Source organism: Primulina eburnea, chromosome 18 (genome assembly GCF_022965805.1).
Source record: "Primulina eburnea isolate SZY01 chromosome 18, ASM2296580v1, whole genome shotgun sequence".
Taxonomy (NCBI): domain Eukaryota; kingdom Viridiplantae; phylum Streptophyta; class Magnoliopsida; order Lamiales; family Gesneriaceae; genus Primulina; species Primulina eburnea.
In genome coordinates this window covers 25695161-25716569 of record NC_133118.1, presented here as the reverse complement: position 1 = coordinate 25716569, position 21409 = coordinate 25695161, and the positions used below count along the sequence as shown (strand labels likewise).

At 37.5% G+C, this 21409-nt stretch overlaps 1 protein-coding gene across 1 annotated transcript; it reads left to right on the top strand.

The window, feature by feature from the left end:
* Positions 1-17127: 17127 nt before the first annotated feature.
* Positions 17128-21086, top strand: LOC140819638 (uncharacterized). Its single transcript, XM_073179805.1, has 8 exons — positions 17128-17336; positions 17712-18060; positions 18653-18724; positions 19489-19553; positions 19780-19936; positions 20157-20240; positions 20326-20415; positions 20496-21086. Exons 2-8 carry the CDS (start codon positions 17764-17766, stop codon positions 20640-20642), a joined length of 912 nt encoding a protein of 303 aa, XP_073035906.1. The 5' UTR covers positions 17128-17336; positions 17712-17763; the 3' UTR covers positions 20643-21086.
* Positions 21087-21409: the final 323 nt, after the last annotated feature.

Sequence of the window (21409 nt, the reverse complement as noted above, 5' to 3'; positions counted from 1 at the left end):
TGGAGATTGTTAAGAAATGCCTCAAAGCTTGGTCCTTCCAATGGAAGAAGAAGAAATTTGATCGATTAGTTAGTGGGCCGGAGAATAATACACTAATGGGCCGATAGAGACGTGACTTGATCCATCATGGAAACATATAAATAGGTGAAAGATACATATTATTATAATATATCATTTGAAGCTTTTTTAGTCTAACAAAAATAAGATGTGTATTCTGAAATTTATTATAAAATAGCCATATTATTATTCTGATGTACATGATCGATTTGTATAAGTTGATTTGTGAATGAGAAGTAGGCTAGAACTTGGTTTAACACTCATCAAAGTAAAATACAGATAATGTGTGGCTTAGGGATGATTTAAGAGATTTTTGGACCGTTTGAGCCTTTCGAACCTACCGATAAATCATATTAATCTCTAGTATCCCATTTTGAGCAAATTAAAAAATTGAATGGTGTGTGCTAAGGCACACAATAGCCCTGTTCATGTGTTTTTCTTAGCCCCACGTCAACTACCAAAATCTTGAGCCGATACACAAATTTTTGCATGAATGTGAGAGAAATAAACCTCTTTAGCACTTGTCAAATGAGAAGAAAAAAATTACTCACGGGAAAAAAAGGGGATGTAAAAAAAAGTGAAGAAAAAAGAGGAATGTATGGTGTGGAAGTGGTGAACATGAGCAAATAAAGAGACTGGATATGGAAAATGATGAAAATTCAATTAAAGGTGAAATATGAAAGAGGTGGAAGTTGCTGAAAAAATAATAATTTGGGCGTTTTCTCTCATAATTGATTTTCATACCTTTATTGAGGTCGTGGGCCGTAACCAAACAATATAAGCTTACAAGACCTATTAGTCGAGTCACACATATCTATTATATTAGTGGAGAAGAGTCGTTAAAGTTGAGTCTATGGACATTTCCAAAGCATTGTCAACGAGTATGAAATTTGATCATTCACACATACACATATCATGACATCACGTTACACTTTGGCATGATCCCTTGATTGTCTTTTGATTCAAATGTTTAACCGAAAGTCCTTGTGATCTCGGTGCGTATATACTTGTTTCCATGGATGATAGTTTGGAACTTGAGTTAAAAAATTATATCTTTCTATGAGGTAAACTAGCGGCATGAATCTATTACTATGTTGGGTTGGGTAGATGAGACTGGCAATTCACACCACAAACATGAACTGTTAAGTAATAGGTGCACGCATCAGACTTGAAAACCTCAGACACGTGATATTTGAGGCCATGATGATCAGTTTATTTCACCGCTTGAGTTGTGTTAGTTCCTAGGATGGCATTGAATGTAATTTATTTTATTTTGCTCGGGATTAACAAACCTTAAGTTTGGGAGGATTTGATAAGAGCAAGTTTGCTGTTAAATTATCCATGGAATTGGCATAGATTATACTCGTTATCGAACGGAATTATGTGTTTCTTGTGTTTTTGTCAGTTGCAGGGAAGTCGTGGCCAAGAAGACTTGAAATCAAGTGAAAATGAGACGTGAGGAGCCGCAAACATAGAAACCCTAAGCTCGCTCCTCTGCGACGAACAAAGGCAGGAAGAAGTGTGTGCTCACACACTGTCCACGCGCAGCTGCGCATGTAGGCAGAGTACCAGAAACAAAAGCAGGCATGTAGCAGCGCACATGCGCGCCCAGGAGTCACAAAAGCAGTATCGCGTGCGCAGCCTCGTGATCGCGGAAGACAAATGAAACGACCTCGATTTTTTTTCCTAATCTTAAACCATAAATTCTAAATTACTAAATAACATAATTTAACATAATCATGAATCATAATAGTTTAACAATTTAAATCTCAAGTGTATAAAATAAAATCCTAAACCATCAACTAACTAAAACTTCTTAAATTGACCTTTGAAAAGATCAACTAACAATAAAATGAAGCACAAAAATCTCTAATAAAATCATTAACAAAATTTTTAAATCATTTATCTAACAAGCTAGTGCGGAAACATAAAGACCCTCAGGTGTGTACTGCTGCACTCGATCCACTCAATCATCACCGCCTCTCATAAATCATCAAATCATGCATCATACAAACCTAGTGAGTCTAAAGACTCAACACGTTTTAAATATGGATAGCAAATAATATATATACATTCACACGCATTAAAATCATATTTTTATTTAAAATATCTTTTGAACATAAATAAACCATTTAAAATCATTTTAGAATAATTAAATCATAAATCGTAAAATATTTTAAAATAACTTTAAACATAAATAAATCCTTTAAAAATCATGTAAAAATAATCTTTAAGCACAAATAATTCATTTTGAAAATAGCTTTAATCCTCATCATAAATCATATATCATAAGAATCATTTTTATCATAAGCTTTCGATCATATATCATTTTGGGTAAAGTTTGATCCTTGAAAGTGACTAGCTTTTATCTTTTGGCAGACTGCAGTCTTAACTCCAAATGGTCTATGGGGGTGTGCACTAGGCTCCATCGTGGAAATACGATTGCCAGGGTCCTCTGTGCCTTTTCCCATACACGGGGTCTCTGTGGGGCCTTGGCCCGTAAACAGGGTCCCTGTGGGGCCTTGGCCTGTATATGGGCTCTCCTGGCCCTTGGCCCTCAAGTCATTCCCACAAAATCATATATCATATATCATATCTTCTGTCACAGTCAATTCACATCCCTCAAAAATATTTTTCATTTTCTTTAAAAAGCATAAAATAAGACAGCTTTCCAAAAATAACATTTTAAACGGTATAAATTGCATAGCTTTACCATAAATCATAAAAATACATATTATCATAAAAATCATCATTTTAAATCATATAATATCATTTAACATTGTTATGATCCTTCGAGATGCTGCCAAGCGTTTTCGAGTTTTCCTAAGTGTAAAATTACCGTTTTACCTTTGGACGTAAAAATTCTCGAATTTATATTTTTCTCACTTTTAATGATATAAGATTATTCTAAATAATTATTTAAGCTTAAATATAATTTTCCATAATTTTATGAAGCATAAAACTAGGTTTTTCAATTTATTCTTTAATTATCGTTTCGTACGGCGATTAAATCCCGGATAATTCCAAAACTCATTATTTTGATCCCAAATTTTAAACATAATATTTTTAGTATTTATTCTATCCTTCCAAATCATCAGCCACACCCGTGGACCCATTGATTCAATTTTTGTTCTTTAATTTTCGAAATTGACACATAATCGAACACACCGAGCCATCTCCCAAAATACTTGGGCCACGCCCGAGCCACATCGACCCAAACCCAAGCCAACCCACCTAGGCACCCTCATAACCAGCCCTGACCCTTGGAACTAGCCCCTGACTCGCTCAAACCCTGCTGGACAGTAGACCAATTGCATGTGTATGTGTGCGTGAGGTGTTGTAGTTGTATAAGGTTTCCTAGTTGCCTTATGACTCATCAAGCCATCTAACAACTGACCACCCATGACCTCTCCTGACCCTATACCAGTCCCAGACCCTAGCCACCACAGCTCCAGCCTCTAAGTCACGCATCAAACCACCTGTTTGAGAAACCAATAGCCATGCACAAAATTCACTCACGCCCAAGACTCCTAGTTAGCTTAGGTCACCTCCAGCCGAGCCACCCTCGAGCCCACCTGACCCTGAAAACCCCTGGACCACGCCCAGCTCCAGCCCAAACCAGCCCAGCCACCAGAACCCAAGCTGCGAACCCCTGAACCAAGGACAGCAACCTGCGCGTACTCTTGCTGCCATCCTCACGCTTTCTGCTTATGGCTCGAGCCACGTCGAGCCCAGCCACTACAGCCCCTGCCCCAACCCTTGACCATATACCTTGACCCTGATGGACCACCCTGGCTCGCCCTTAGGCCAGCCGCAAGCCCACTTCCCTGCTGCGCACAGAACCGTGCATGGGGGAGAGTCCTAGTTCACTAGGACTCTTCCCTAGCCACTACCTTGACCTTTAGCCGTCCTAGGACCCTACCTAGCCTTCGAATCTGACCTTGGTCAAGCCCCCAGCCAGCCATGACAACCCCCAAGTGTGACGTCCCGAAATTTGAGGTCCACATGAACCACGTGCGTGCAAGTTATTAAATTCCTTATGTATTTTTCTAAATGGTTTTAATGCAAGTTTATTTTATTAAATTGGGTTTTGATTCATAATTTATGAATTTGCATTATTTTAAATTATAATATGTTTAATTGATTCATGTTTAAACGTTTTTCTTGAGTTTTATGTTCAGGCGATTATTTGAGTATGTTGATGAGGAGACAGGAGGTGCGACCAAGGGGCAGACTTGGACTGAGCGGGAGGCTAACCCGAGGACCGCAATGTTTATGTTTTATGCAAAAGCTAAATTACTCTGATTTCATATTTTGATGGAAACACTCTGAGCAAACCTTTCGTGAACCAATTTTATTGAAGTTATTTTGAGCAACCATGTCTTACGGGGGACTTGGTTGAGATATTTTATGACAAGCATTGAAAGTATTTTTACATTCAAGAAAATTTTTAATTTTTCCACAAATTTTAAGTATGAAAAGTACGGTTCGTTACAGTTGGTATCAGAGCGGCGTTCTTGCAAAGGGTTATGCCTACCGCCAGTCGCAAGAAGCTCACGAAGTCACACCTCAAGTCTGTAAGTTTTAAAATTTTAAATTATTTCATGTATTAAGCATTCAAGTCATGATTTCAGCATGTGCATGTTTTAATGCAACCACCTGTATGTTTACATGACATACGTTTTAGAGTACATGTTTATCTGTCGTTATGAATTGAGATTGGATCCTTAAAACTTTTATGCATGTTACGACATGAAATGAGAAATTATTTTATTTTCTAGCATGCTGGTGTGGTGGAATTGGACATGAGCAAGAATTTTGCTTTTGGGCGTCTGGAAAAGTTGGAGATGATTTGTCTATATTAATTTTTGGTTAGTAGTACTGATGTTATACTTGTGGGTCATAAGTTAAACTTGACAATTACAAATGCTTTTGGCACTTGTAGATTTTCTAAGAAATTACTGATGGTTTGTGGTTGTTAGCTGAGTTGCTTTTTGAGAACTCCTTGTATGGATTAATTATTTGAGACTACGACGATATTTGGAAATATACAAGAATAGAATTTATTTAGGATGCATGCTCCCTCTAGTTGGATTTAAGGATTTAATTGCACGAATTGAGAATTTTAAGGACCTAGTGGTAATGACCAATTGTTTCAGGACCTAAGTGCAAAGATAAAAATCCTAAGGGACTAGTTTTGAATTTATCGTTTGGGATTAAATTCCGAGTTTCGAGGATTTTAAGGTTTAATGAGACTAAAATCAAAGATTTTATTGGGGACCGGAAATGCAATTTTGAAGAGTTGTAGGGCCAAAAATGTAATTTCGAGAACTTTAAGGGTCAAATTGCAAATTCAGAAAATTTTGGGCATTAAATTCGAATTTTTGAGAACACCTGGGTTAAATCAGTAAATTTTGAGGCTATGAGAATTGAATATGGGTCTAATAAGCTTAAATTTTTTGAATTTTATGTTGCGAGAAACTTACACAATGGAATTAGGAACACCAAGAACTTATGGTAAATGTGGAATTCCCGAAATTTAGGACAAACTGGATAATTTTGAGGAAATAATGAGTTAATGCTACAATTTTAAGAAATTTGGGGGACTAGTTTAGCAGTAAGTGAGAATTGAATGGTTTAAATGATAGGAATTTTCGATGATTTAAGCTCGAAGGGATCATTAGAACCTTGAAGTATCTGGGTTATAATATTATAAAAAATGGTAATCAAGGGGATTGTTAGATTAATCGACATTGGGCTCGAAAAGTTAAGCGCTAGTGAATTAATGTTGCGGCAAATTTAAAATTCAGGGTGATAACGATTTGAGGTAAAGTTGATCGGTTAGCTAAGTTATAAGAGTAGACATTGAGTTAGCGAATTTTTTTTTTGTGGGAACTTAAGTTGACGGTCATAAGTTTTAGTCATGATTGTAACAGTTAAGCTTCTACCTTTGTTGGAATTTGATCTTTCTGGAAGGTTGGGTATGGTTGATGATTAGGTTATTTGATAGACGACGCATGTAAGAATTGAGGTAGACATCTTGTCTTGGGAAATTTTTGTAGGTTATTAAGAAACTTGAGAATAAGTGAATATGTGTGTTGGAATTTTGTTATCCAAAACTATTTGAACTGCGTAAGGTTGAATTTCAAATTTATGGGATATTTGCTCATACGGAATTTTTGGGTGAAGTAAAAACAAAGGGAATTATTGGTGTTCAACATAAGTTATCAATAAATGAATATTAAGATTTTTATTGAGTAAGAAATCTACAAGCTTGATATGGGGATTCTAGAATTCTATGGGTTATAAGTGGAGTTGCTTTATTAGAGTTAGTCCATTATTAGTAAAGAAAGCTTATTAAGTTTTATACGCTAGAATTAATTGAGTATTGGGGATACGTCTAAGTGGGACATTCGTTCCAATGAGGAAGGTTCAAGTGTCTTCGGCTTTAACTATATTGTAATCGTGAAGAAAATAGTTTAAGCTTGTGATTGATGCTAGAAAGTTTTTATTATTTAAGGAGAGGATCGATATTATATATTTTGGTGTTTTACGGATTTATGTTACTCGAAATTAAAGGTCGGCAACAATTTTATATTTGGGACGTACTCGTAAATAGCTAAGTTATGTAAGTTTGTATCGTAAGGTACATATTCGATTCAAGGATTGTAGGCCAATATTATTATGGGGATTAAGATAAGATTTAACTTTTAAGTATATTGCTGAGGATGGAAGTTGATCAGTCACCGTTGGTGCTAAGACCTCTTAGGTTGGACTGCATAAATGCGTATGTAATAGTTAGATGAGCATTAGGGGTATGGTATGAGAAAGTAAGATACGATAAGTTTGAACCTCTATTCCTAATATTGAGAATTGTGAGAAAAGTCAGAATTCGAGTTCATAGTAAAGTAAAACTAAGACGCCATAAGTCGTTTTAAGTTGTGATTCGCAAACGAGGTTTTTGGTAGGCAATTTAATTAGGATTGAAGAGACGTAAGGACAACATAAGACTTAATTTTATTCAGAGTAGCGCAGCGGTAGCGTGGATCGTTGGGATACTAGAATTAAGAATCTAACTTTTGGATTATCGAGGATAAGCGAATTTCGGGGACGAAATTCAAATTAAAGGGGATAGATTGTGACGTCCCGAAATTTGAGGTCCACATGAACCACGTGCGTGCAAGTTATTAAATTCCTTATGTATTTTTCTAAATTGTTTTAATGCATGTTTATTTCATTAAATTGGGTTTTAATTCATGATTTATGAATTTGCATTATTTTAAATTATAATATGTTTAATTGATTCATGTTTAAACGTTTTTCTTGAGTTTTATGTTCAGGCGATTATTTGAGGCGGGATCGAGGAAAAGAGACCGTCGACGATTTTGGCAATTTTAAAATGTGGTATTTAATTTTAAATTAAGTTAGGGGCATTCTAAATGATTTATTGAGAGCTTAGTATTTTAAAAGCCTAATTTATTGATTTATGTGATTTTAAGACTTTTAAAGATGTAGCACTTGTGTGCATTATTTCACTTTGGGGTATTAGCATTTTAATTATCTTGTGATTTTTTATTATTTATTTAATTAACCTAATTAGCTCTAATTACCCTTTTTGTAAACCCAAACACACGCACACACACCACTAACACACACACACATTCACGTAAACACCCACACACATTACAATTCAAAATTTCATTTTTTAAGAGAAAATATTAGGGTTCTTGGTCTAGAAGCAGCCGCCCCTTCCCTCCCCTAAGGATTCAGCAATTTTCGTCCCTTTTCTTCAAGGAAGTTAGTGCCACGTTCGTCCCGGATCATTTCTCGCATCTTTCTCCGCTTCGGTGTCGTCGTTCGGTAACGTTAAAGATTTATAGGCACGTATATTCTGTTCTTGATACATCGATCATGTCATATTATGCGTGCATTGTTATTTATGCGTAAAACCATGCGTATGTTGTGTAGAAGTTTGAGCAATCATGTTTAAATCGTTTTTGGAGCCTTTTTTAGATCTAAAAATCACGTTTTTACTGTTCTGGTTGAAACTGCGAATTTTTGGTCGAGAGTTTGAGAAAACTTTAAACTAGAAAATTGTATAACTTTTCGATGCCTTAGATTTGATATAAAATTCGAAATTTTTGGATGAAAATTGAGTGAGTTATGACGCTTTTCGTGGGACTGCTCAAACTGCGACTTTTACGAAAATTGTGTTCTTGAAGTTTCTATGTTGCAGGCTTCGTTGGGGATCGACAGGTGATCGTTGCTGCGTCTAGGTATGCTTAGTATGATGTTGGGATGTTAATTGATACGTCGTTTAGTGTCGATAGGCACTCGAATGCATTAGAAGTCGTAGGAAACGAATTGGTGTCAATTGCTACGTTTTGAATTGGATATGTCGTAGGGCGAACATCGTCGCTTTGGGAATCTGTACGAATATGGTTTGATGTTATGGCATGCTAGGATGAGTCTTGGGGTGTCGATTCGTGGTCCGTGTAATCGAGTCTAGACTGTTAAGCGAAACCTGTTTAGAATTTCCGAAGCTTTACTTGTCCCGCAGGTACACGGACCCTGGCACGGGGTCCGTGCCTTTGTTTCCTCCCGGAGTGCATTTTTCCAGAGTCTACACGGACCCACACACGGACCCTGACACGGGGTCCGTGTCCACCCTTCCTTTCGAGCCTTCTCACCCGAGTCTACACGGACCCCTACACGGAGGTAGGCACGGGGTCCGTGTCCTTCATATTTGGGAAAAAAATATTATAACATTTTTGAGGTTTGATGTCATGGTTTAGTACAATGATTTACAAGGTCGAGCCATGGGAATTCTAGAACGTCATAAGGAATTGAACGAATTCGTAAGTAAGCAGGACTACCTACGTCTAAGTTATGCAACTCAAGTATGTGAATTCATGGTAGTACGTGCAGCAACGACCCCGATCGAAGTCCAACGAAGCCCTCAACAACAAGTAAGTATGTTGACGCGCAAGAAAATATTTTAAGTTTTTGAGGTATGCTAAATGTCTTGTGAACAAATTATGTTAGGATTGGAAAGCGTTAAATTATGTTTAAGTTACGTTCAGTTATGCAAGCACGTTTATTAAAGCTTTCAAGTTATAGCACGTCTATATATGTATGTATGTATGTTCAAATTACGTTATGCAAGTTCAAGTTTTAGTATGTACGCTCTATTTTTAAAGTTGCATGTGGTTTTATTACGTAATACTCGTTATTCCGGTTTATACGTGTTGAGTCTTTAGACTCACTACCTTGACCTCTAGTCGCCCTAGGACCCTACCTAGCCTTCGAATCTGACCCTGGTCAAGCCCCCAGCCAGCCATGACAACCCCCAAGCCCCATGCAAAAGCAACGAGCCACTTGAACCACACATGCACATAAAACTCAAAAAACTCACGGCCTTTTCATGATAAAATCCTACAGTTTCCCAGCGTTGTTGTAATGCCTGGAAATTTAATCCTGGTAATCTGTAATTATTGAACTATAATTTGATATGATTACGAAAGGATTAATCGGGACACGAAATAAGATTTCATATGAATTGTGCAAGTTTTTAACAGAACTAGTGGCGCCCGAGCGGTAGAAAATGACCGCCCGAGCGCCAATGTTCAGTAAGGTAGGCATTTGGGCAGAAAGTATGGCGCCCGAGCGGTAATATTTAACCTCTTGAGCGCCAATGTGCAATCCGAAAATGCTCGGACAGAGGATGCCGCGCTCGAGCGGTAGTTTATCACCGCCCGAGCGCCGACCCAAGTTCAAGAAAAGTAGCCACGTATACGTTGCATGCAATTAGGATATATATATACGTATATCCTTGCAATTCTTCAGAAGGAAAATATCAGAATCGTAGAGAGAGCTTCTGGAGAAGAGTGAAAAATCCTTACGCCTTTATATTTCAATCCGTCCGGCAAATTTTGAATCTGACTTCGGTACTGTAGTCATATCGACGTAGGCTACAACTTGACGTAAGTTTTGCTACGTTTTGACATGTTTTGAAATTATGCTATTGTCAGAATTCAATAGGATTCATATATGATGTTCTTGATATGTTAGACATCGTAGAATCGAAGTCAGATTGAGAAACAACTTGATTATGGAATTGTTATGAATTTTCTGAGATATATTAGCTGATATCGGACAGATTTGAATTACGATTGAATTACAGAGTATATTGGATATGAGTTATGGATTGTAACTGTTGTCTGGTGATATTGGATTGACGGGGATATTGAAATTGTACCGTTATACCGTTGATTTTGAATTAAATCCAGATTGATCAGATTGATATTGATTTGAAAGGTATATTGACATGAGATTATTGATATTGTCATTGCCAGACAGACTGTGAATTCAGGACTTCGACTGAACCGGAACCGGCGAAAGAAAGGTATAAGTCAATGTGGTATTGGGAGATCGACTTGAGTCGGATTAGACTTGAGTTTCCCTAAATCACATACTTTACTTTATTGCATTGATATTTGCATTGATTTGACTGATGTATTTGTTTTCTTGATTATAGATAGCAAGTATCAGATGAGTAATCTTGTGACAGAAGTTCCTGATAGTGGTGGAATCGCTACGGGAACATTGCACGATGTCTCAAGATAATGATATTAGCGATAGCGCTACAGTCCATGACGGATAGGTCAGGACACCAGATGTTTGGTTATATCGAGTAATAGGAATTGGAATTCTTCTATTACGGAATTCGATATAGGAACACCATATTTGGTTATATCGAGTAATAGGAACGGAGTTCCTTCTATTACGGAATTCGATATAGGAACACCACATTTGGAAACCGGGATTCTTAGACTAGGATTGAGTCTAGTCTGAATGATTGTTTATGTTTCAGATTTTGATACATATATTTGTTACCTGATTACATGCTTTATATGTGTTTATATGATTGCATGTTTTGTTGATTTGTACTGGGATTTATTCTCACCGGAGTTATCCGGCTGTTGTCTTGTCTGTATGTGTACATGACAACAGGTGGGACAAGATCAGGGTCCAGGAGATGAGGAGAGATCGTGATTAGAGTGGAGGCTCCGGACTTGGATTGTATATAGGGGTTAAACACTTGATAATAGTTGTTGAACCCTAGTTTGTACTGATTTGTAGACGGTACAGGACTTGTACTTTATTATATACTGATATGTATATTAGCTTGATTTCACTACGTTCCGCATTTTAAAAAAAAATTTAGACCCTGTTTTATAATTGATAATTAGTCCCAATGATGATTAAGAACTTGATTAGCGTCCGGGTCCCCACAACAGGTGGTATCAGAGCGATAGATCCTTGAGATTGAGATAGGAGCTAGTGAGCGGGGTAGAATGTGTTTTCTTTCCCTGTTTTGATTGCTAGCATGATTTACTGCTTTATGATGCATGTTTATCTGTTATCTGACTTGATTTGAAAACATGTATTATTGAGAACGAATCAGAGCCGATTCTGGATCAGCAGTAAGATGATCGGAGGAGGACTGAAATAGAACTTTGGGTTGGGGTTGCTAATCCTTTTGATTTCAGGTATGCCTCCGAGAAGAATACCAAAACAGGGGAGTACATCGAATCGTCCCATGGATGTGACCCCTACTCCAATGGAGCAATTGTTGAAAAGATTTCACTCATTCCGTTCACCGACTTTGAAAGGTACGGAGAATTCCGTGGAATGTGAAAGTTGGTTGGACGATATTGAATCGATGTTTGAATCTTTGGAATATACTGAGGAAAAGAGGGTGAAACTGATAGGACACCAATTGCATGATGTGGCTAAACACTGGTGGATCACGACGAAACGGGCATTGGAACAACGAGGTACGACCATTACCTGGAATGTGTTTAAGTCTGAATTTTATCTACGGTTCTTCCCAGTATCTTATAGGAAGGACAAGGGAGCCGAGTTTGCGAACTTGAGACAAGGCCAGTTAAACATTGAGGACTACGTGGCTAAGTTCTCTACATTGCTCCGATTTGCTCCCCATGTAGCTGAACATGACGAGGCCATTGCGGACCAGTTTATAAATGGCCTGAATCCAGAAATATTTACTTTGGTGAATACCGGGAGGCCAAACAATTTCACCGATGCCTTGAACCGAGCCAAGGGAGCTGAAGCCGGTCTGATGAGACAGAGAGAGGCTTCGTTTGTGCTTCCAGTATCGGGACAACAACAACCACCTCCTCGATTTGAAGGTGGCAGCAGTAGCAGGAAGAGGGATTTCTTGAGGGCTATAGGGAAGCAATTCAAGAAATCTGGAACTAGCTCGTCCAGTTCGAGTGGCTCTAGACAGACCGGTCAGGGCCAGAGCTATACAGGACCGTACTGTGGTACCTGTGGAGGGAGGCATTCCACAGATCAGTGCCGAGGAGTGGTTGGAAGCTGTCGTATTTGTGGACAGCAAGGACACTTTGCTCGAGTGTGTCCCCAGAGGAGTGCCCAGGGATCGCAGGCAGCTGAGTCATCGGGATCAGTGGCTCAGGCAGGTAGAAGATCATCTGCCGTTCATACTTTTCAGCCAGCACCGCCTAATCAGTCATAGCAGAGGCCAGGAGGGGGCCAGACAGTGAGCCAGCCTCCGAGACAGCAGGCCAGAGTTTTTGCTTTGACCGAGGAGCAGGCACAGGATGCACCTGACGATGTAGTTGCAGGTAACTGTTTTATTTCGGGTTATCCTGCTTATGTACTGATTGATACTGGTGCATCTCATACCTTTATTTCTGAGAGATTTGCATTGAGTCATGTATTGTCTATTGAGTCATTGTCTGCAGTAGTGTCTGTCACGTCTCCGTTAGGGACAAGATTGATATCATTGAAATCTGTTAAATCGTGTATACTGCAGTACGATGGGCATACGATTGAGTTAGACTGTATTGTGCTTGGTTTATTTGATTTTGATTGTATTATCGGTATCGATATGTTGACCAAGTACCGAGCTACAGTCGATTGTTTCCACAAGATAGTTCGATTCAGACCTGAGATGACTGAGGAGTGGAAATTTTATGGTAAGGGTTCTCGTGCCAGAATTCCCTTGATATCTGCAATGAATATGACTCGATTATTGCAGAAGGGAGCGGATGGATTCCTGGTATATCCAGTTGATTTACTGAAATCGAGCCCATCATTGGCGGATTTGCCAGTGGTGTGCGAATTTGCTGATGTCTTTCCAGATGAGATTCCTGGATTGCCTCCGATTCGAGAGATAGACTTCAGCATTGAGTTAATGCCAGGAAAAGTTCCGATTTCTAGGGCTCCATACAGGATGGCACCGATCGAATTGAAAGAACTGAAAGAACAGTTGGAGGATTTACTGGCCAAGGGGTATATCAGACCGAGTGTATCTCCTTGGGGTGCTCCAGTACTGTTCGTGAGGAAGAAAGACGGGTCGATGAGACTTTGTATCGACTATATGCAACTGAACAAGGCAACGGTAAAGAATAAATATCCATTGCCTCGTATTGATGATTTATTTGATCAGTTGCAGGGTTCATCTGTACATTCTAAGATTGATTTGAGATCTGGATACCATCAGCTGAGAGTCAGGGATTCTGATATCTCGAAGACAGCATTTAGAACCAGGTATGGACATTATGAGTTTATTGTCATGCCTTTCGGTTTAACAAATGCTCCAGATGTGTTTATGGGATTGATGAACCGTATCTTTCAAAGATATCTTGATGAGTTTGTAATCATATTCATTGATGACATTCTGATTTATTCCAAGAATATGATTGAGCATGCAGAACATCTGAGAACTGTGTTGAAAATATTGAGGGCTGAGAAATTATATGCCAAACTGTCAAAATACGAGTTTTGGCTTAGACAAGTGGTATTTCTGGGGCATATTATATCCGAAAACGGTATATCGGCGGATCCCAGTAAGGTTGAAGTCGTGATTTCCTGGCCGAGACCTACATCTGTGCCAGAGATTCGCAGTTTTATGGGTTTGGCAGGATATTATCGTCGATTCATTAAAGATTTTTCGAGTATTGCCAAACCGATTACGCAGTTGACTCAGAAGAATGCTCCGTTTATTTGGTCAGAAGACTGTGAATCCAGTTTTCTGGAATTGAAAAAGAGATTGACCAGTGCGCCTGTGTTAACGATTCCTTCAGGTACTCGTGATTTTGTTGTTTATTGTGATGCATCTCACCGAGGATTGGGTTGTGTTTTGATGCAGCGGGGGCATGTGATTGCTTATGCCTCGAGACAGCTAAAACCCCATGAAACTCGTTACCCAATTCATGATCTTGAATTGGCAGCCATAGTCTTTGCTTTGAAGATATGGCGACATTACCTCTACGGTGAGAAATTTGAAATATATTCTGATCATAAAAGCTTGAAATATCTGTTTTCGCAATCAGAGCTGAATATGAGACAGCGGAGATGGCTGGATTTACTGAAAGACTTTGATTGTGAGATTAAATATTATCCAGGGAAGTCCAATGCAGCAGCAGATGCGCTGAGTCGAAAGGTATGTTCTTTGTCCTTAACGACTATGGGTGTTTCCAATTTGATTGAAGACTGGTGCTTGTCTGGATTATCTTTTGAAACAGATTGTCAGCCTTTGAGATTATGTGCTATTCGGGCTGAACCAGAGCTGATTTTGAAAATTAAATCGGCTCAGAAAGTCGATCAGAATGTTCAGAACTCGATTGCGATGGTAAAGGTAGGACATCGATCAGAGTATTAGGTACGTGACAGTGTATAGGAAGCCTGTATTAGACGAGTATTAGAAGAGTGATATTGTGACAGAAGTACCTGATAGTGGTGGGATCGCCACGGGCACATTACACGATGTCACAAGATAATGAATTGTCGAAAGTGCCAAAGTCTATCACGTATAGGTCAGCGGACGATTGGCTATCGATGTGGATAGAATTGGAGTTTCTTCTATTACTGGTGATCGATATGGAATGCCACGTCTGGAAACCAGGATCCCTAGACTAGGATTGAGTCTAGTCTGAGTCGTGGAGTCACGAGTATGATTGATAATTTTATATTCATTATGTTTCAGACTTTGATATATATCGGATATCTACTTCATGCTTTATACTGATTATATGATTGCATGTTCGTTGATTTATACTGGGATTATATTCTCACCGGAATTATCCGGCTGTTGTCGTGTTTGTATGTGTGCATGACAACAGGTGAGACATGATCAGGGTCGAGGAAATGACGAGAGATCATGATTAGAGTGGAGACCACAGACTTTGAAGTTGCTGTAGCTAGGGTTTGGACACTTGATAGCTAGTTGGTGAACCTTAGTCTGTAATGAATATACGCCGTGCAGGATTTGTACCTTATTTTATACTGATATTTATGCTAGTATGATTTCCATTACGTTCCGCATTTAAAAAAAAAATTAGACCATGTTTATTATAATTGATTAAATTGTCCAAATGACGATTATAAACTTGATTAGCGTCCGGGTCCCTACAACATATAGACCAAAAACTCGTCTATACCAAAGAGAAATGACGAAAATCGCTGAAAAATGAAAGGGAAGGGGTATATATAGGAGATAAGCGACGAATTAGCCAAAACATCACTAATTTGAATTTGCTTTTTAAAATTCAAAATTAGAATTTAATTTAAAATATTTTGACGCAATATTAGCGACAAAATTATTTGAAAAACGTCGCTATGTAATTAATGCGAAATTGTAGCGACGATTTCAATAAAACCATCGCTAATTTGCCCACAATTTTTATGGTGTTGAAACCATGGTAATTTGCCCATAGTTTTCTTAAAACCGTGGGAAATTCAATTTAGCGATGGTATTTCGAATTTCATCACTAATTTGCCCACGGTTTTAAGATAACCATTGGCAAATTCAATTTAGCAACGATTTTTAAAAAATCTTCATTAAATTCGCGACTGAATTCGAAATACCATCGCTAAATTTAGTGAAGATTTTTTGAAAACGTCTCTAAATTTAGTAACGATTTCTTGAAACCATCGCTAAATTAGCGTTTTTTTGAAGTGGCTGTTTTGGAGTCTTGCTGACTTTAATTGTATGGTGGATGAATTGTTGTTGGTTTGTGCCTGGCCGACACCTGTGTGATTTTTTTATGAATTCAGCAGATTCATCCTTGAGTCATGTATTTTAAATATTTTGAAAGTTGTATTTACGAGAATATAATGTCGAAATTTCTACAGACCCAAAGTCCATTTTAAATTGCTTCTAAAACTATTTTCCCCTGCAAATTCAAATAAAATTAATTAGTAATTGATAATTAATAGTATTTAAGTAACTGGACCTCACCATTTTTTTCATATAATTCTTCTTCCCATCAAATATAGTAGAACAAATCACAAACGTTTGAAAAATTACGTAATGTTGTGTGACATAAATGTGTAATCTATACTTCTATATTAAGTTTGAGCACATGATAGTAACTACCTAAGAGGACACCAACTTTTCCTTCCTATTTTACCCTTATATAATATTAATATTACATTTTTGTTTTTTGTTGTTTTGTTTTGTTTTTTAAATTTCAACACACATTTTTATTTATTTTTTATTTCAACAATTCAAATATCAATTTAGTCACTCCATAAATTGTCAAATTACACTTTAGTTCATCGATAATGATAAAAAAAATTTGTACACACGCATCGCGTGTGCATAATAACTAGTATTACATTAAACATCTACGATAAAAAAAAATTGATTAAACTTATAAAATATTGAGTAATAAATTATTAAAAATTTAAATTTGATCAAATTTGATCATATAAATAATAAAAAGAGGACAAAATTATCGGGAAAAAAAAATGGAATTTTGGCTAAAATAAAAGAATATGTCTCTCGTGAGACGATCTTATAAATTTTTATTTGTGAGACGGATCAGCCCTATCGATATTCACAATAAAAATTAATACTCTTAACAAAAAAGTAATATTTTTTCATGATTATCCGAATAAGAGATCCGTCTCACAAAATACGACCCGTGACCGTCTCAGATGAATTATTACCAAAATTAAAATGTCACAATCAGCAAACTTGATTAATAAATTAATATTAATCTTTGTCAAAACGTACACGCCCTTCTGACGCTGGATAACGTGGGGAAGCCTTCTTACGCGGAGAAAATTATTGAGATGACGCATATAATCATTAGTCAAAGTCTCTTGAGGTAAAGGAGCACAAAAATGCGTAAAAATCGTAGTTGACTTTCATTTCTCGATTGGTTGGACAGCAAATTCGGTTCTGTGTTCGATTCCGATTCATCGGTTTCTTTGTTCTTGAGGTAAATTTGTAGCTTCCGTTGTTTATCTTGTTCCTTTTTTTTCCATTGTTTGTTGTCAATTCATTTCCTGTTGGCAATTGACGTTTCTTATTCAGCTGTGAATTATGTGTTGATTTAAACTTTTTCTTGTGATACCCAATGTTTTTGGTTAGAAATTTGGATGTAGGTTGTGAGAAGCGAGTCAGATTGATGTTTTTGATTATAATATAGGTATTTATTTAAATGGGTTTTCATGTTTTGGCTTGAAGAATCTTCTTTCTCGCGGGGTTTTCTTATATGTAAATAGTTAAAAGATTGTAGCTTTATGCACAAAAGGTAATGGGTGTTCATTAGATTGTAATTTTGAAGATCTTTGTTGGTGTTTTCTCTGTTTAGGAATTCCTGTGGTTATTATCGATTGTGTTGGTGGTTTTGAAAAGGAGTGTAAATGGGTGAGCACTTGGTGGTGAATGTGGACCAGTTGTCGAAACCTGCTGCAGTTGAGCCTGTCCAGCTGCCACCGCAGCCTTTGGCATGTCTACCCACTGGGAAAGCCCCAGAAGTGGTGGCAGGGTCCTCGTCATCAACTGCGGGGGAACACGATTCGGTGGTGGTGGTGATGGTAGATAATGAGGAGGCAGATGAGGCAGCGCCACTTATAGGAATGGGGGAGTGCCGAATATGCCAGGAGGAAGATTCTGTCAGGAATATGGAGTGTCCTTGTGCTTGTAGTGGGAGTCTTAAGGTAAAGATTCAATTTTCTTGCATCTTTTGTTGGCTTGAGAATGTGGTTGTTTGCCCAGGATCTTTATCTGGAAGCATAATATTTCTGTGTTTGTTGCTTGATGTGTAGTGGTTTATCATCATCTTCCTGAAAACAGGGTCCGTTTAGGTGTTTAGGCATGAAAGTTTTGATTTTTATAATGATTTTGACTTCAAAGTAAATTTTATCTGCAATTAGAATGTGTGCCTCATGGCCTTTGAGCTTTAAACATTTCTTATTCATTCCAGACTGCAACATTTATCAGCTATATAACTTTGTAGCAAATCAGATGTTAAACCTCAATTTTCTCCGTAAGTATCCCTATCCAAATTATAGAGAAGTTTCCACTTGTCGTTGGAGTGACCATGTACTAAGCTACAACAGATAAAGGATAAACCAACTTGAGCATGACATTGTAGTTGCTTGTTTGATCGTCTACCCATAATCTTATTTGTTTTAAGTTCTGTGCTATTACAGCTTATCCAAGTCTTCCGTGTCCCAGAAAAGTTTTCTTCTCCTTTAGTCTCTTTAATTGGGAACTTCAAGTATTTTACTGGGCATCATTATTTTGCAGTATGCTCACAGAAAATGTGTTCAACGTTGGTGCAACGAAAAGGGAGATATTATATGTGAGATCTGCCATCAGGTATGTGCTTTTTAACTCTCAGACCCAAAACTTTGAAACTGATTGCTTTTACCGCTAGATTCCTTTGTTGCATGAGCGATGTATATTTTGTAGTTATTATTCATTACCAAAATGATAGTTGACAGCGTATCTGTATATATGCACGGGATAATGATGTATTGATGTGATGCTTGTGAAATACTTAACCTTTGACCTGTTGGTTAAGGAAATAAGAACCTTGATATTTTGAAAAACACCTTGACACATTGCTTATCCATCCAAGAACCTCGGTATCTGAAAGTTTATCTCGACCCATTGTCAGCAAATGGGACAAGAACCTTAGGTATTCAATTATGAGTCCGTGACGACACAAGGAATGAGAGGACTAGGGAACTCTCTCAAGGCTAAAAAACCTCAAATTTTAAGTAAAAATGCTCAATAATTTGGAAATAAGTAATTTGGAAATTGGACATAGTGGGTTCTGAGAAGTCTATTCTACCCTTTTAATTGGTGTATAAGCATAACTTTGAAAATACAAAATTATTCTATGTACTCACTAATTCATTAATAAAAGGAAACAATAAGCCCAGACAATAAAAGTAAAGTTTATATGGCCTAATTACATTTAAAATACTAAAAACTAGTCCAACAATTAAATATTAGTTTTGAATTTTGAAATAGCCAATCAGCTTGGATGGATGATATTATTCACTGAAAAATTAATGAGTTTTTTTCCTGACGTTATCCTATACTCAAGGGTTATCATTCTTCGTTTCGTTGTGCAGCCATATCAACCTGGTTATACTGCTCCTCCACGGCCTCCACCAGAGGAGACTACCATTGATATTGGGTATGTCGTGGCTTTATATGTTAGAATTATATACCAATCTTGACTCTAGCTGTTTTTTCTTGATTTAGGAAACAAAATGGATAGTTTAAGTGTAGGATCTTGTACTGTTGGACCACAATTTGTTTTGCCGTGTAAAAACATATGGATGGAAACTTCCATTTTGTCTCAACATGGAAATAATGGCAACCATCTTAGTTAATTTTGTTTTGTGAATTGGTTCTTGCAGCGGAGGATTCTTGCTTTCTGGCACGCCACTGGATTTGCACGATCCCCGTTTTCGGGTCCTTACTGATTCTGAACGTCGATTATTTGAATCTGACCATGAAGATTATAACGATCCGAACAGCAGCAGTGCTGCGTTTGGCCGTTCAGCGGCTCTAATTGTAAGACTCCTCTGCAAATTCACTATTTTTTGTCCATCATGTGTCGTGATACCGTATTTGATTTTGTAAAGGAATTGGTTTTTATCGTCCGGCGAAAAAGTGCAAATAAGAAATGATAGACAAAAGATTGACAGAACAAATAGAAGATCAAGTCTGGGGTCATATTTATTTGAAATCTGATTTAACGTGAGATGAAAATAACTCGTTCTTGAACCAACAGTTAATGGCCCTCCTGCTGCTACAGCAAGCACTTTCCATAACTGATGATGGAGATACAGATGAAGATGCTATGACGTTTTTCTCTGTAAGTTGATAGTAACTTAATTTTTTGCAGTTCGCTACACAATTTATGCTGTGATTCGAGTTTCATTAGAATCTACAACGTGCAGCTGATCATACTACGAGCTATTGGGTTTCTTCTGCCTTTCTACATAATGATATGGGCCATCAGCATCCTTCAACGCAGGCGGCAACAACAGGTAAATATGCGATAAAGGCAACAATTCACCCCCCTTTACGTCTACTCATCCTTACTTGGATCTGCCATTTGGTTGAACAGGAGGCAGCAACTCTAACAGCCGCACAACTGGCGATTGTGGTTCAAGCGGCTCAAAGTAGAGGTCTTTTGGTGGCCTCAGCTGCTGCACCCACAGTCACTCCAGTAGTCAATCCCCAGCAGGAACGTCCTCAGAGAAACACCGCGTAATGTGCTTCATGCATCCTACTGTGCAGAAGATGATTCATGTTTTTTCCTTTTTCATTATCTCCCATGTGTGTATATGAATGAATACCTGCCTCTCACGAGCTTAACTATCACTCTCGTTTGACATCGAGTTTTCGCTCCAATCCACATTCATAAAAACTATATACATTTGATTTATGTTTCGTATTCATGTACAATTAGAACCAGTTATAAGGAGCCTCAAGTTACTCCTAGTAACAGCATAGAGGAGCCTAAGTGCGACTATGCACGTGAATCTTTAGAAATATTACGAGTCATTTAAGGTGCGATCGCCTGTGTCGTCCAGGTACGATCGAGAGTGAGGCAAAAGTGTAGGAAGAGTTCTCTGTTATGTATTGTCCAGGGAATACATGTAGTGTAATTCTTTCCTTTGTTGATTAATATTTCAATCCACTCCTTTTCAGTGCATCATATTTATGCACCTCATGTACAAAGAGTCTTGGTGTCAATTATAGTTTTTTTTTTTGTATGACATTTTATTTCCTGAAATTCTCCTCCTCAACTAAATATGTAATATAATATATTATTTTTGTTATTTGCTAAAATACATATTGCTTTAGTAATAATATAATGCATTAGGATTAGATATATAAAAAAAATGTTTTATTATATAAATTTGTTTTCTGTGCTTCTAAAATGCTTTCTTAGAATTATGTACTTGCACAAAATATCTTTAATTATTGAAGATTGTGATATAAATTTAAATCATTTACTAAAAGGGATATTTTTAT

Excerpts from the sequence above, each read along its gene's own strand:
- LOC140819638 (XM_073179805.1), top strand. The coding sequence starts at position 17,764 with ATGGGTGAGCACTTGGTGGTGAATGTGGACCAGTTGTCGAAACCTGCT. Across the intron at positions 18,061-18,652 it reads CTTGTAGTGGGAGTCTTAAG|TATGCTCACAGAAAATGTGT; the intron begins GTAAAGATTCAA and ends ATTATTTTGCAG. Across the intron at positions 20,416-20,495 it reads AACGCAGGCGGCAACAACAG|GAGGCAGCAACTCTAACAGC; the intron begins GTAAATATGCGA and ends TTGGTTGAACAG.